This window comes from Pagrus pagrus (genome assembly GCF_965226575.1).
Source record: "Pagrus pagrus genome assembly, chromosome: 2".
NCBI classification, from domain to species: domain Eukaryota; kingdom Metazoa; phylum Chordata; class Actinopteri; order Spariformes; family Sparidae; genus Pagrus; species Pagrus pagrus.
In genome coordinates, this window is record NC_140186.1 from 4,690,459 (window position 1) to 4,706,593 (window position 16,135).

A 16,135-nucleotide genomic window follows, 5' to 3' on the forward strand; every position below is an offset into this window, starting at 1 on the left:
GACCAGTTTCTGTTAGATATTAGATGTGCCCCGTCCATCCCTGTCTTTAAATGTAGGCTGAAGACGTTGTTGACAGTAATAAAAGAAAACAGAATATTGTCAGCCGTACCCTTTACTGCACTGACTAAAAGCACCACACCGCCATTTATACATATTAATACCAAAAGGTATGTCATCTCTCATGGGGTGTACTGGACAAATTGGTTTGGCATTTTGTCAAACCAAATGTGACAAAGATTCAAGATTCAAGATTCATCATATCTGACATGAAAAAAAAAAAAATCCTCCCTGCCACTAACTGGTCAACACTCAGTCTGTCTCTGTCATTTAATGCAGCGCCGGCTTTAGGCATAGTTAACACAGGTAATTAATAACTGAACAGACAAAGACAAAGTGACAGTGATGGACACATGTCCGGCAGCAGAGGCAGTCAGAGGTAGAGTAAGAGCAGGAAGGAAATAAGGCTCTCCATTTCACAGCAGGTTCAGTTTGCTGATATGTTTTCCCATTTCATGCATGTTGAAAAGTCCATTCCAGTAAAATCCATCCGCAGGGATCATCTAATGCAACTAATGTATTGATTTCCGACCAGAACACTTGTTCTACCAGCTCTTCAAATTCAAGGAGAAGCAAAAACTTTGAATATGAATCCGAGCAAAGGCTAAAGGACCAAAAGGGTTTTTAATTTACTAAGGGAGCAAAACGTTTAACTGCTCTTTTCTCATGAACAGCAGTGGGAATTAAGGATCTTACATTAATGCCAAAGGTCTTTATATTTCCTGAATAAATGGGGAGAGCAGTGGGAAGTTAGCAAGGTGTCGTAACATTGGGGGCAGGATTTAGTCATGACCTGACTCCCCTGAAAGTCAGAATTCTCAAGGAGCTCCTTTCACCGCCAATCGTTTATCATTCCTCAAATGTTAATTAACTCCTGTGTGTCCTTGTGATAAGCCGAAGGAGGGTGTGTGTGTGTGTGTGAGAGAGAGCGAGACACACACATACCTGAGGTAGAGCCTGGACCACTGTGTCTAGCAGAGCTCTCATCCCGGTTGCCATTTTCAACAACTTCAACACTGTAGAGAAAACGCAGGGTCAGACAATGCACAAGCGATGAATGCGTGCATGTATGTGTGTCTGTGTGCTGCTTCGGACAGATGTGATAAACAACAGCCGATATCTGAGTGAGAGAAAGTGAAACAAAGGACAGGACGACAAAAGGCACCGCAGAGATAGAAAGGGAACGATCAAGATGGATAAGAGGTTGGCAGAGAAAGAGGAGGAATGGGAATGGAATAGGTTCCCGCCTCTCCATTAGAGACCCTACACAACTCCCAGCGGTCCAATTTCTGGTGGAACATGGCTGATAATGTGGCGATAGCAGAGAGAGAGAAAAAAAAACAGGGTTGTAGTCTGATGGGAAATGGGAACAGCCGCTCAGACAATAAAGCCTCCTGGGAGATGGACCGCTGTCAGAGTGGTTGGTGGTGGTTATGTGTATGTGTGAAGAGAGGGGTGGATGTAGTGGAGGTGGAGGCCGGTTAGAGCGACGCCAAGTCATTAGCCGGCGCTGTATTAGCCTCTGTAAGACCCTTCTTGGTGACATCTTCGGTAGAAAGTGTATGTGTTGCAGCTCTGCTCTTAGGGTGCTAGTTGTCTTTTTCTTTGGATTTAGTGTTGGTGAAGTTCACTTTTCAAATGTTTCAGACGAAGATGTTTTATTTACTCTTGGAGATTGGATCTTGGATTTCCACCTGACCTGGCGAGTAATGCAAGGTAGCAAGATGAATTTAAATGAAACTGTTTCTAACTCATTACTTTTGAAACTATCCAACCAGTGTTGTTGAATCTCTTTTTGTTCAGTGTAATTTAAAAAACCCAGTTCTGATGATTGTGAAACATTGAAATATTCATTCCCACAGCCACATAGGTTAGTTAACATTCAGGCAGAGTGGTACAAAATGTTATGAGACGAATGGAAAGACTATAAGTCACCGGCAGCCCTCACACTCATCATCAAATACCCCACTTGCTTGCTAATTACCACCTGCTGCTGTTTAATCAGCATATTACCCGTGGGTCCACTCAGCGGTCCCCGGGCAGTATTATGGAGGGCAGAAGGTGACGGTAAGAGGGCGAGGCTTAAGTGAGATTGATGTAATTAGCCTTTATCCTCCTCACTGTGAAGTTAAGAGGAATCGGTGCCGTCCAGAGAGCTAGTTCTGTAATTTCTTCTGAATAATAAGAACAAAGGTACCGAATGAGTCATATTAAACAGGAGAGGGACTGAAACATAGGAATGGATTATCGGATATACCTTTATTAAGGGAGAAGTAAGACAACTATAGGACTGTAAATGACACATGCATACAAGGTATGAGATGTAAAGTTAGTTAGTAAAATTAGTTTGAATGAGCCCATAGTGTATAAAATGCAAAAGAAAAGTGATAGACGAACTAGGAATTAGTCAAACAAAACAAAAAAATCACAATTTACATTCAGCCTAATCTTATGAGTTCCTTTGTCTTTGCATAAATAAGAATGAACAGCAGCTTTGCCCATTAAAAGCTTACAGGATAGCATCTGTTGCTACACGTCTTCATACCTAAACGACTGGATGCCTTGATTGCCAGTGATAACCAACGATAAACGTACACATGGGTCATTACAAGCTGCTTGCACAGACAACGTATGCATCTGTTTTTTACAGTTGAGGATGGGTTGGTCTGTTGAGCTGCTGCAGAGCTTTTAATGTGAATAATTAGTGACAGGAAGTGCTGAGTTTCAGTAGTTAAACACAGAATGATAAAATAGGCGATGTAATTAGTACGGGAGAGAGGCCGGTATTTTCATTATTTAACACGTCGCTGTTAATCTGTTCAATTACTAGTGAAATATGCACGTTGTTTTTAATTTATCATACCTGTTGAATATTACAGTAGTGTTGAGCTTGCATTAGCAGCATAAACAGCAAATTAAAAAAGAAGGACAAAAAAGTAGAGATATTTCACTAAAATATGATAAAATAAAGCTTTTAAACAAGTCAAATAAGAGAAAAGGTACGCCTCTAATACAAACCAGCATTAAATGCAGTGATGTCTCTGCAGTTGAGATTAAAATTTAATGGGTGGATGAACACGTATAATGTGATTGTGTTTAAATTGTGTGTGTGTGTGTGTGTGTGTGTGTACCTCGTGCTATCCTGAGTACCCTCATGATCCTGATAATGGTGGGGTTGATGGGGAGGGAGGCGTTGATCTCAATCTCCTCCAGGGTGATGCCCATCACTGACAGCAGCACAATGGCCAGGTCCAGCTGGTTCCACCTTTACACACACACACACACACACACACACACACACACACACACACACGCATACACGTCAATATTGCCAACAGGGCACTACATTTCTCCACTATCTAAGAGGGGACCACTGTTTCTGGTCATTCTGAAAACACAGAGGGACTTTTCAATCTACCAAGGTAAGGCATAAACAGGAGATTGAGCATGAATTTGGAGTCGGGGCTCCATGTGTGGCTCAGGACTTCATGGCTGCACACATCAGGGGTCTGTGCTATGTTAATTTCCCTATGAATATTAATCTGCATCAGCTTAATGCTTAATTTGCATGACTCGCCCACAGCTAACATGGCAGAAGAATGGGTAACAGTCCACCTTTTCCTGAAGGACCGCTGCTGTCATGAATATTCATTGTCATACTAGAATAACACCTTCAATGCTACACTTATTTTGAGACACGGGTCTTTTTTTAAGCAAATAATTTCTTTCCTTTCACATTAATTTTCTACTCATCCAAAAGGTGATCAAGTGTGCAAGACTGTCATATTCTTTCACATTTTGTCTGATTTTAGATATTAATATATGGTCCCTGTTCATATGCAAAGAATATCTTCCAATGTTTTGTTACTCTGTGCACCGTTTGGTATTTGACAGGACTTTTCACTTTGGCTACACAGATGCACATAGAAAGTCTGGAAAGTCCATGAAAATTACAACGTGCCATACTCCTCTTCTCCAGGAGGCCATGTTTTATTGACTTCACCAAATGTTTTTGGTGCTGCTCTGATGAAGGACAAGATACAGCATGTGTTTAATTTTCATGGACGGCCTGGTAAGTAGTTAACAATAGATGACAATGGTCTGCATCTGTCTGTTATTCAGGCCCAGTCTTTTCCTACTATGAGAACACACAAAGGTTTATATTAATGAACCAACATTTTTCATCCATATACTTGATTGTAATTTATAATTTTATGCCAAAAGTCAAGTCGATTCCAATTTACATATTTTGTATTTTGTTTGTTCTCTCCTTTGACTTTTGTGTATCTAAGTGGGTCGTGATGTAGATACTGTTTGTCATGTACCTTATTAGGTACTTTTAATGTTCCAATGTGTAAACTTTAGGGGTAATAATGGTATATAATATTCATAATAGTGTTTTCAGTACAGCTTAATCGCTTTAATCTTTAATTTGCAACCGCACTGCTTAATGCCAGACAATTCTACACACTGGACTTAAATGAGCAAAAACAATTAATTGACAATCTGATATATTCTGAGTGGCATCATTTGACATTTTCTAACCACTACTGATTGCAGTAATTTGGCAGAGTGGGTACTACATAAGACATCATGCTCTTATTATTGGCCTTGTCGACTGTACATTACAGCCACCTCAGGCATCTTTACATTCCAGGGCAAGCGGTCTGCAAAAACAGCAATTTAAAGAACAGCAACTCAGATTTCACCTGGCCCGAGGCTATATATCCAGCGACTACGAAAAGACCTCTCAAACTGCCAAAACTGCTCTTGGTCGGTCGTCTAAGCCACGCTGTAGTGTAACCTCTTGGTAAGTCAGGCAGTTACACTTCTTTTGAAACTAGTGAAGTTTTCTGTCATTTTTTTAAACTCAATTTAGTGCAAAATTGCTGCCTGCGGTATGTTCCTCCACAGTTAATGTGTCTCGTCCTAGATAATATCTCAGATCCAGAGCAGCAGAACTGGCACACAACTGGCTCACAGGGTGTAAACACACACACACGCACATACACAACAGGGTCGCCTAATAAAGCCAGAGCTTTCCAAAAAACATACAAGAGTGTGATGGCACGAAAAGAGGAGGGGGGATACAGAGGGAAAGAGGAGCGAATTAATAATATGACTGAAGATGCTTCTGCTTACATTGGAGAGGAAGAGACAAAGGAGAGGAGACAGAGAGAGACAGGAACAGTGAGACAGGCAAAGGGCATTAACATAGCTCGGAAGAAATCATTTTGCAAAGAAGAGGGGGGGCAGAAATAACCAACAGCAATTTCCTCCAGCACACCCACAATCCCAGAAACTGGTCGGAAGCTGAAATAAAAAAAAATCTACATAGCCGGGTCTCTCAAACAATATTCACCAGCACCATCACAGCTGCTCCACAAGCCTGCAGAGAGAGGACCCTCCTCACTGGATTATTAAGATGTTGGGTGTAGGTATTGAAATCTATTAAAATTCAAACAAGTCTCTGCACCTGTGCCGCCTCAGTTCGAGTCATTCATTTAGACTAAAACACAGTAAAAAACAGTGTTCATCTGACTTATTTATAAAAACCAATAGTTACTCTAATCGTGCTGTAACTATCTGCGGTGTTACCAGAGATCCAGGTGCATTCATGAACACATTTTTTTACTATCCTATCCTTCCATCCGTCTAAGGACCATCCCCTGTCTTTTAATAATTTTGTTTTTGGACCACTAATTATAAGTTTTGAAGGCCGCTTCATGCCGCCTGGGTCATATTTTCTTTCAGCACGAGGAAGGTCACAAAACTTTGATACTGAACGCATTTGCAAATATTCACCGGCAAGCCATTTAATTTGTTTTCCTGCATTGTTTACTCTTGTAGTACAATATTTGCTCTTAGGAACTAAAGCACGATTCTCCCGTTTTTATGCTTGCAATTAGGGCACTCGCAGCACTGAATGCGTAAAACATAACAAGTCAACTGTGAATTAAAGCAGGAGACAGGACCTGTTTGCTTTATTAACTGAAACCGTGATCTCTCCGGATATTTAAGTGCTTTTGTGGCCCTGAACTTTCAGACTACGGGTGTGAACTCAATGATTTGTGCACCCAGCATCCACCCGGACCACTTACGACAAAATGTACCTCTACCTCCACTAAAGACAACTTTCCAGACCGCAATTATGTTTTTCAAAAGTGTGGATTAAACTATATTAGTGTACACATATTTATCATAAACTGTTTGCCTATTAGTATGCATATAAGTGACCATATTCTCCAACCACTAGACTATTAAAAAAGAGTCAATAACCTCCAAATCCCTGCTTATTTATAGAAAATAAGGATATTGCTGTATGTTAATTTCAATCTTAATATGTTGAGCTCAGTATGGCCCCTTTAAAGGTGGTACCACAAGAATAGTCATACTCATACTTAATATTTCACTTGTATATTCTGTGGGGTTAATAAGTGTCAAAAACTGTAGTGAATTAGTTATGAGCAACACCACAGACTCACTTACAAAGACTGAAATGTAAAGGAGATTTACCATGAAGGAGGTTATCGAGGGGAAACTCATAGTTAATGGTCTTACACTTGCTGCAGAATAAGGCATTTATAAGTCTTTTATAATGACTAAAATATGCTACTAATTTGCATGCTAATAAGCAAACAGTTTATGGTTAATATGTCTGTAAAGTGATACCGTAATGTCTAATATAGTAGATCAAAATCATGAGCATTACTTGGAAAATGTATACACTGCGCCTTTAAGATATTTGATGGTAGGCTCATAAAACTCATCCACACAGAGCTGAGTGCCCCTTTTGTACCTGTCCTTGAAGAAGCGTCTGAAGCCGAAGGCCACCAGCTTCAGAGAGGCCTCGATCACAAAGGTGGAGGTGAAGAAGTAGTTGCAGTACTTCAGTGTGGTCTCCAGAGACTGATAGAGAGGAACAGGGGAGCAAAAGAGAAAGCAGGAGGAATAGACAGTTTATTTCATCTGTTTTCATCTCTGATCTTAACTGTGAGAACTGAAATATCATTTTGTGCTCTATCACAGTTTACCGCACAACCACTTCTTTGTCCACAGTGAGATATTGTAAACAGATTTGTTGTTTCACATTTGTCATGTCAATAAGAGGACGTTTGTACGAGCAGAGAGAGAAAATAACAGAACAAGTAGGGATTAGAGCTGTGAATCTGTTCTGTCGATGTGAGAAACGTATCTTGCCAATTAATCTCTTTTAATAGAAAAGAGCTTAATTGAGACAGACAGATAAATTACGTCCGACTCCGGGGACGAACAGAGAACATTTTCCTACCGCGCTGGTATTAATGCGTCAGACAGGAAAATGAATATATGAATTAAAAGCTTATGTTCAATGCAAATATTAAACCTTATTATCATCAACCACTGGAGCCCAATTAAGGAAGAAGAAAAATATATGCTTCTGTATGTTTATGCAAATTTATAGCAATATAGCGGTCGATTCAAGTCATTAAGTTTATTTACTGTATATAGGCAACAAGTTTCAAAGGACCCATAATATGTATAAAACATAAATTAAACCACATTACCCTACAAATTACTGCAGTGGTGTCTGATGGCTGATTAGTATTAATTTATAGTATAAGTCCATCCATTGATACCACTCATGTCTGTACAGTGAATATGAAGCTAGCGCCTGCAGCTGATTAGCTTAGCTTAAATTGTTTTGTGTCAAGTACAGCATGTCCCTAAACATTTTGGTTTTTGTACAAATGAGATTTAAATGAGAATTGACTGCTCATAAGTTACTTATTGAGGCTACGGAGGCTGTCTGGGACGTTAAATGTTATCACGCCGAACCTGAGTTCATGTACTCAACTACTCGCTACTCTGCATTCACAGTCACAACATGTAGATTTGACAATTTATAGTGTTTGCGATGTAATGTGGTAGGAAGCTTAGCATTAGCTTTTTACTTCTGGTGAATGCATTTTTATGAAATCCAGCTGGCTCTTTGTCAAGGCAACCAGGTAGACGCCAACTTCCAGGCTGTCTTACAAAAATATGTCATCCCTGTATCGCTCTATTAATGAGCTTGAAGGTGCTGGCAGGGAGATATTTTTACCTTTTGGATGAAGTCAGTCTACTTCTTTCTTGTCTAAGCTTACTGAGTGCCGGATGTAGCTCCATATATTGTGCAGAGACGTGAGCGTGGTATCAAAAATCCTATCTAACTGGGGACAAAAAGGTGAATTACCATAAATCTCCAAAATGCTGAACTTTTCTTTTCAGACTAGGTAGACTGCTGCTTGAGCACTTATAAAAGTCTGTGCCTAATTTATAAAGAATAATGGCATACAGATTATTAATAATGATGTGGGGGAAGCATTGAAATCATGAGACGGAGCAATGCAATGTTTATTTTTTACGACTTTTAAATCTGATAAGAGTCTTTTTGTTGCATTGCTGCAGGGGTAGAGGTCTACTGCTACAAATAATTCTTTCAAGGCAGACAAAAATAATCTTATTTATTGACTGTCTTAAAATCCTCAATGTGTGAAATCAAAATCCAGACACACATTTGAACAGCCAGGTTAAGCTTGAAGCAACAGTGATAACCTTCAAAATAGCTTTTAAGCTAGTTATCTTACTGGACTGTTTTCATTGGGCTTCAGTCCAGAGCTATACAGCCATAAAACCTGTTGGTCTTTGACTGTAGCCTGGCATGTGTGGGCGGCAGCTTTAGACGTCACTGGCAGCCCAAACAGTTGTTGACTCGGAGTGTCTGTATTGGTTAAAGCTGGCATTAACAGACTGAGGAGGTAAAAGCAAACTGAAGATAATGAGCTGTGTAGGTTGTCTGTTTGCAGCCGGCCAATATTTCATACCTTCGGCACAAACACTGTGTTATTTAAGATCAGCAGCCTCCAGACAAAACAATAGAGAATAGGATACAGTAGAATTTCTTTATTGTCACGTTTAGTCTTCATGAGGATACGAGCCAAGGAGAAAGTTTTGGGGGAACAATGAGTGCATTGTCAGCTAAAAAAAAAAAGTTTCACCTACACCTTTACAATGACTTCTTACAGTACTTTTTGTCCCGTCTCATTTCCTCCTACAAAGGATGTATGAATTATGTGTGAAATAAGTTACAAATGACTCCTTTTGGATGTGATGGAGACGGCAGGCGATGCATTCTCACCTTCAGCACATAGCTCTGAGAAGTTACTGTCATTGATTTGGAAATCATCCATCCAGGATGGAAAGAAAATGTCTCCACTCTATCTTACGTTATGATTTACCATAACTGCTGGCACAGCTCTGCTAATACAGGGGGCTCAAGCAAAGCCTGAGACTCACTTTCCCAAGAGGACAGTAAAGAATCGGACTCATCAGACAGGATATAGCAGTGTGTTTCTCCACCATCTAACAGAGGCCTGTTTTTATTTCGTTAAGCTCAACTTTTTGTTTGACCTCGAGAGCATCTGAGTAACAATTTACATAACTAATACACCGATCTGCCAGATAGTTTGTAGTCCAGCACGTGGATAAATGTTGTGGTTGTTGGCAGTTTTTTGCTGCTGATTCAGAGCAGCAGCTTGGCAGCCCGACTCTGGGAGTGCCCACTTTACAAAAAAAAAAAACTCCAGATGGTGCATCACCACCTACTCAGACGCCCTTAAACAAGTCTGCTGTATCCGTCTCACTCCTACGCCCACACCCTGGCAATCCCTTCCATCCCCTACTGACGCACCTGTGGCTGGCTGTAGTGCTCCAGAGACATGGTGATGACATTGATGCAGATGATGAAGGTGATGACCAGGTCCAGGTAGTGGCTGGTGCACAGAGTGTGGATAGCCAGCCGGGCTGGACCGTATGACGCATAGTAGGGCAGCTTCTGGGCCTCTGGAGAGGGAAAGTAGAAGAAGAAAGAGATAGAGGACATAAAGCAAGATGGGATTTTGTTTGTTAAGTAGGCAGGAAACAAACATTTAGATGTGGATGTTAGGGGAGAAGGAGGAGGTGAAAGCACAGAATCAAGGAAAAAGCTGAATAAAGTGTGGATAGTGTAGGAAAAATGAATCCAGGAGGGATGAAATGAAGAACAGTAAAGAAAAGAGCGATGAAAACGATATATAGAAAAGAAAGCGGGAGAGATATTTGGTTTTAAAGATTTAAAGCAGCGTAGATAAAATCCAGGAAAGTGCAAACAGAATGATTTATTAGGCTGAAAGTGGTGAAAAATGAGGAGCAGAGCAAGAGAAGAAACAACAGAGCGGGAGATAAAACTGTGAGATAATATGAGGAGAAAAAAGTTGACAAACGTGAGAGGGAGGTTAAGTAGTTTTAAATGAGTTGAAATGATGACTCACTCCAAGTCGTATCATTAAGGATGTGTGATATAGAGCATCATGTTAGGAGTCTTGGATGCGTGCCACTTTTTTGCCAGTTTTTCCAAAGCTTCGAGTCAAGTGTTACTTTTAATTTTTTTTGCATATTAACTAACTTGCTGGATTACATCTTATTCTCGGTGGTAAACAAACATTTATGAGATGATAATTAAGTGTCTTTTCATTAACATATTTGTGTATTGTGTTTGTAATCTATTCCCGTCTTCCTTAAGTTCAATTTTACTCCTGATTTATCGACTCCCTCGATTCCTCCTGAGGTTATTCCTTCTTTTTCTGAAGGACTCTCATCCCTCCATCGATCATCTCTCCCTCCACTCAGTCTCTGCACTCTTCCTCCCCCTCCCGCGAGGTTTAAGTGTCCATGTGCCTCCCTCCTATCTGTCCTGATTTCCCATGACATTTTAAATCCATCCACCTTACGCCTCCTTTTCCTCTCCCAATTTGCATTTGCGTTTTAACTCCGATATTCCCTACCAATCCTCGTCTTCTTCTCTACCTCATCTCTCCTCCCTCTACCATTTTTCCTTTATTTCCCTCCCTCCCTGGGTCTTACTTCTCCTCTTCTTCTCCATGCGTCGCTGGCGTTTCTCCTCTCGCCTCCGGGCCTCCTCCACCTCCTGGTGCTGGCGGCACTTGTGGAAGTTCTCCACCACCACGCCCACGAACATGTTGAGGACGAAGAAGCTGACGATCAGGAGGAAGGAGATGAAGTAGAGCAGCATCCACGGGTTGTTGTTGGTCACCGGCTGGAGGGGAGAGGAAGAGAGAGTTGGGGGGAAGAATGTCAAGAGGAGGAAGAGATCAGATTAAGAATGACTGGGAAGGGAAGTGAGGAACTTTTTCAGGAAATAAAGTGAAGAAAGATATTATTTTGGAAAATTATCCTCTAGAAAAGTGATAGAGAGGACAATGGAGAAGATATGTGCAGAGAAAGAACAGACAGAATATGTAAGAAAGGTTGAAATAAAGACAAAAAGAAGAGTAGATGTAACGTATTAGTAAAGTTTTAGTAAATATAAATTCAGACATCATCTGAAAGGAGATGTTTGAATATCTGGATTGGTTATCATTGTTATAAATGTAATAAGCAGTGAGTGAGGGGCACTATTTTTTTTAAGCCTCTCACTGTCTACCAATTAACCAAATCACTCCACAGCCAGTGCCGTCCAATAATCCTGGAGCTGCCACTGGTAAGAAAGGATGACAGGGGAACAGAAGGAAAAGGGAGGAAAAGGGAGACAATGTGAAGAAAAGACCGGGATGATTGGGTGTCGAGGCCGTTATGCAGGGGAGTCATTACAAAACAAAAAAAATCAAGTTCAGGTGCTGTAAAACCGGAGATGAGAGTCAGGCTTTCAATTTGGAGGAGCGTCGAGTGTTGAAAGCGCAGGGTGGAGTGCAAATGGGATTAGTCATTCAAAGCCATGTTGGACTGGAGAGAGGTTTCACCCCGAGGCGGGAGAAACTGAATCATCCAGGACGATGCCCTCCCTTTAATAGATTCCCTAATAGATTTTCAAATAAAACCAATTCTAAAGGGAATCTGTTCACTTTGTAGGCATTTCAGACGGCTAATTTGCATCGTATCATTGGACTCTGATGTCACGTGTGTGAATGTGTGCGTGGTTTGTGACGTTAAAGGGAAGTTAACTGACACTTTAAACTTCTGTGAAGCAGTGCATTACACAGACAAAGCTCTGTAACAGCTCTTCATCTGGTACATTTGTGTAACAAACGGCATTGTATGAAAATAAAGTAGTTTCAGTCCACCCTGGCCTTTGTTTTCAACTGTTGCCCAAAGGCAACACAAGAAATCATTATTGCTTTTTTTGCAGTGAGTCCACAAAAAAAGGCAGGCTGGACTGAGTCTGTGCGAGACTGGGCGAGCAGACGCTCATCTGCAAGTTCTCCTCTCAAGCCTCGCCCAAGGATCTTGACAAGGTAGCTCTCACCTATCAGCCTTTTAATATCAGTCTTCTGTTCAGGAATGATGGCATGATGTCACCAGACAGGTTATTGCAGCATCTAGTGCGAGCTAATTCAATCTTTTATCAAAACCTTACTTTGTTTTGCAGCGTGATTGGACTCACTGGACCTTTATTTGATAGTAGACAATAGAGACACAGATGAATATGGACGTACAGGTTTAATTTCTGTCTTGCGAGGCTTCGATGCTATGCGCTTTTGGCTGAACCCCAGTGGCTCAGACCGATCAACATGGATTGAGAAACACTGGCAGCTGTAAGTGTGGATTACGTGTGGCAAGCGGCGAGAGAAGCGACTGTTCATTTGAAAACAACACTTGCGGCTCCTCACGAGGTTAGCATAGAAGCTGCTATAGCATCTGTTGTATCAGAAGAGCGTTTCTTCACTGAAAGACAAGCAAAAAACACCAACACTGCAGGCTTTTCTAGATGAAAACGATGCGTTTGCTCACGACTGACTTCAGTAAGAGTTTGATTGACCATCGGGCTCTGCTGGTAGCACTCTCTCACTCTTGATTTGATGGGTTGGAGTTCGCCCTCGACAGACAGTGATAGACATATCATCATATACCTGCAGAGTACTTTTTGAAATGGCCTGCCCTTTTCTCAAAAAGCTTCCAGGAATGACTCCCCAGGTGGTTATGTTGATGGAAATTGAATGTGTTGTTCACCATCATAGACATGAGATATTTCAACGTTATCTTATTTGAACAATACGAGATAAAGGCGCAAACTTTCAGGCAGTCTCTCCTGGAAGAAGTTCATAGTGTTGCTCTCTGTTCGCATGAACAGTGACATCTGCAGCTGTGTCAAAGATAGAAAACAGAGCTAGAGAGAGGAGTTCAAAGGCTTATTTCTCACCTCCGCACAGCTGACGATCATGGCATGAAGTGGGCGTGAATGTCAGATTGTCAGTTTTGGAAAGTTTCAGAAATTGCTGGATTGTTGGACAGCCCCCACCCCCACCCCCCCAATCCGATGTCAGAAAAGTGTGAAATGAGGAGGTTTATGGAGCTTTTCAACTGGCAGCCAGCTGGAATCTGAGACCACTAGATCATCTTGTTTTTAGCTACAACTCTGAGAATAAGGTGAAAAGAGTGTATTCCTCTCTTGGAGCTGATCGAGGTGGTGATCTGATCAGGATTCCTCCGTGTGGAGGAGTTGTGAGCACGTCCAGCTGGGTGGAGATCCGGGGTGAGCAGAAGGACAGATTTAATATTCCATCTGGCCGAAGAAGGCGTGGGCTTCCCCAGAAAAGAGCTGGATGAGATCTAAGCATGTGGGCTGCTTGGTTTTTGCCACCATGGAGATGGTAAAACAAACAGTACAAGACTTTCCACATGCTAACTCACACTGTGTGTTAGACATAAGTGTAGTTACACAAGTTTGTACCGGTGTTGTATTACCTGCTGGTCTATCCCCACTGCATCCAGTCCATGGTACATGATGTTGACCCAGCCGTCTTTTGAGGCCAGCACAAACAGGGACATCAGAGCCTGGAGGAGAAACACACACACACACAAACCACTTTAAACGAACACACGGCATCATGGGAGTTGTTGTCTTCATTGTTAAACAAATCGTCATTGCCGTTGAAAATCTATTTGACGTTACACAGGCTTTCTACCTGCTTCACAGACAGCGTCATGCGTCAAAGCTTTATGTTTTGTTTAGTCATGTTCACAAACTTCCTTCCTCACTCGACATATCAACGTTACCTGCAGACATTTACCCAAAGTTGTAACAAAACTACAAATTAAAAGTTATCTTGAGTAAAAAATATGGATTTCTCGGGGTTACAACTCAACAACGTATATAACAACAGTCTAGTCGTTTGTAGATATATTAGTGCTGAAATGTTACACAGCATATCTTCAGGAAAAAGACTCCCGCACACTGTCCACCTCCACCGCAACTGATTGTCATGAAACTTAATTGCGAGTGAAGTGGACAATGCAAGAGTCTTTTTCCTGATTTTGTCGGACTGTGGATCTTAAGCTGTGCAAAAGTTATACATAGCATATCTTTAAATGGTGTAGTTGAATATTCATCTACTGTATCACTCTCTTACTTTGTCTATTTACATTAATTTAGTGACAAATTTTCCTTTTAAGAAGAATTACTCGTTTAGTTTACTTCCTGTCAGGTAGTCGTTGGAGAAAGTCTGTCATGTATGGTGTGCTACTCATTTCTTTTATATTTTCATGAATATGTGCTCCATTGTTTATTGTACAAGAGAATAAATAAGCTCAGAACACCATATATTTCCTTGTACCTGTCCGAGGTTGTCAAAGTTGTATTTGTGGTGAACCCATCGATAGTTGGCAGCCAGACAGTCGGACTTGTTAGTGATGTTCTTCACGTCGAAACCCACACAGTAGTAGAACTTTCCTTTGAAGAGCTGCGAGGGAGAACACACACAGAGAGCGGGACGTGACAGACGGGCGTAACAAAGACACATTGTGATGAAGTCATGACAACACTTGTGTGCAGCCGCTTAATTTCATGCGGCTTTTTGAAGTAATTTCCGTAATTATCATCCGTAACTAGTGTGCGGATGAAGCCTAACTGAGGAATCCATCAGCACTTGATGTGAACGGTGTGGTTTTCATTTCACCGGAGAGAAGATGTTTTTAATTCTCAATCATATTCAACACATCAAAGAGGGGAGAGAGGAATAAATGCATAACAGCAAGATGTGGTGAGAATAATAACCAGGAAGAACAGAGTGTGACTGACAACATAGATGCAAAAGAAAATATGGGACTGCACTGATGAAATAAAAATGGGGAAATGTACGTTGCAAGACTTATTAACTCACCTGTAAATAGGATAAAAAGTATAAATTACTATTGATGAAGCCTGTTGTGCAGATACTGTAAATCCCGTCAGTTTTTGGTGGTTTTATCCAACCAGTGACTCATACCTCTTTCATACTGGACAAAATAAACACTAACATCTGGCTTTTGTCCGCAGTGGGAGAGGGTGCAACTGGCATTCATCCTGGGGTTAAATGACTCTGCAGTAGTCACAGGTGTTTACTGGCTTGAGTGCAGATTGCAGTGATGGAAACAGGACACTCGGGTGGACACACACATTTTCGACCTCTGTATGTTGCCGTGTAAATATTTTTCCATCTGTCTCCATTCAATCAGCGTTCCAGCATTGTTCAGTCAGGGTGAATGTACTCACTGATGTAGTATACTACATCTTGTGGTTCTCAGTGTGTCTTGAGAGTCTTTGTTGCGTGGATATTAAGATTCAGAGCTGAGTTTTTGAGTCCCATAACTTCATTAAAAGTACATTTCTAAAAATGTACAGAACACGTTTACCTGCAGAGGACTGATAAGGCTGTGGATCATATCTGCTGCAGGGCAAAACCTGGTCCTCTAACGCTCAGCCTGTGCTTCGTTACGGCTGGAAAAATAACTCCCAACTGTTGGATTCGTGCATGGCGATGTGTTGCCATTATACCTCTTCGTGTTGGATTCTGCTCTAATTAGCCTTCCGAGCATGCTGTGAGAACGTGATTTCCTTGTGGGTGCTAACAGGGCCACACAGCCTCATCTCATTTTCTCTCCTGTTCATGTTTAATCTTCCATTTCGTGGTTTTTAGATTTTATTCTAGATTGAACTGTAGAGCATAATAGCTTCCCCGGGAAGCATATTTTGACCTGCTTTTATTCTGATGTGTATAAAAACCTAATAGGGTTATGGTGAGCA

The 16,135-nt window shown here is 41.2% G+C and overlaps 1 protein-coding gene across 3 annotated transcripts in view; it reads right to left on the reverse strand.

The window, feature by feature from the left end:
* cacna1ib (calcium voltage-gated channel subunit alpha1 Ib) overlaps positions 1-16,135 on the reverse strand; it is a 220,063-nt gene that overhangs the window by 29,957 nt on the left and 173,971 nt on the right. For all 3 annotated transcript variants that reach the window (XM_084340936.1, XM_084340935.1, XM_084340937.1), the window contains 7 exons: positions 14,688-14,813; positions 13,819-13,908; positions 10,981-11,173; positions 9,770-9,921; positions 6,857-6,966; positions 3,189-3,322; positions 1,003-1,073 (listed from right to left, as the gene is read on the reverse strand). In XM_084340936.1, coding sequence (XP_084197062.1) covers positions 1,003-1,073; positions 3,189-3,322; positions 6,857-6,966; positions 9,770-9,921; positions 10,981-11,173; positions 13,819-13,908; positions 14,688-14,813 — 876 coding nt within the window. The remainder of the gene's footprint in view (positions 1-1,002; positions 1,074-3,188; positions 3,323-6,856; positions 6,967-9,769; positions 9,922-10,980; positions 11,174-13,818; positions 13,909-14,687; positions 14,814-16,135) is intronic.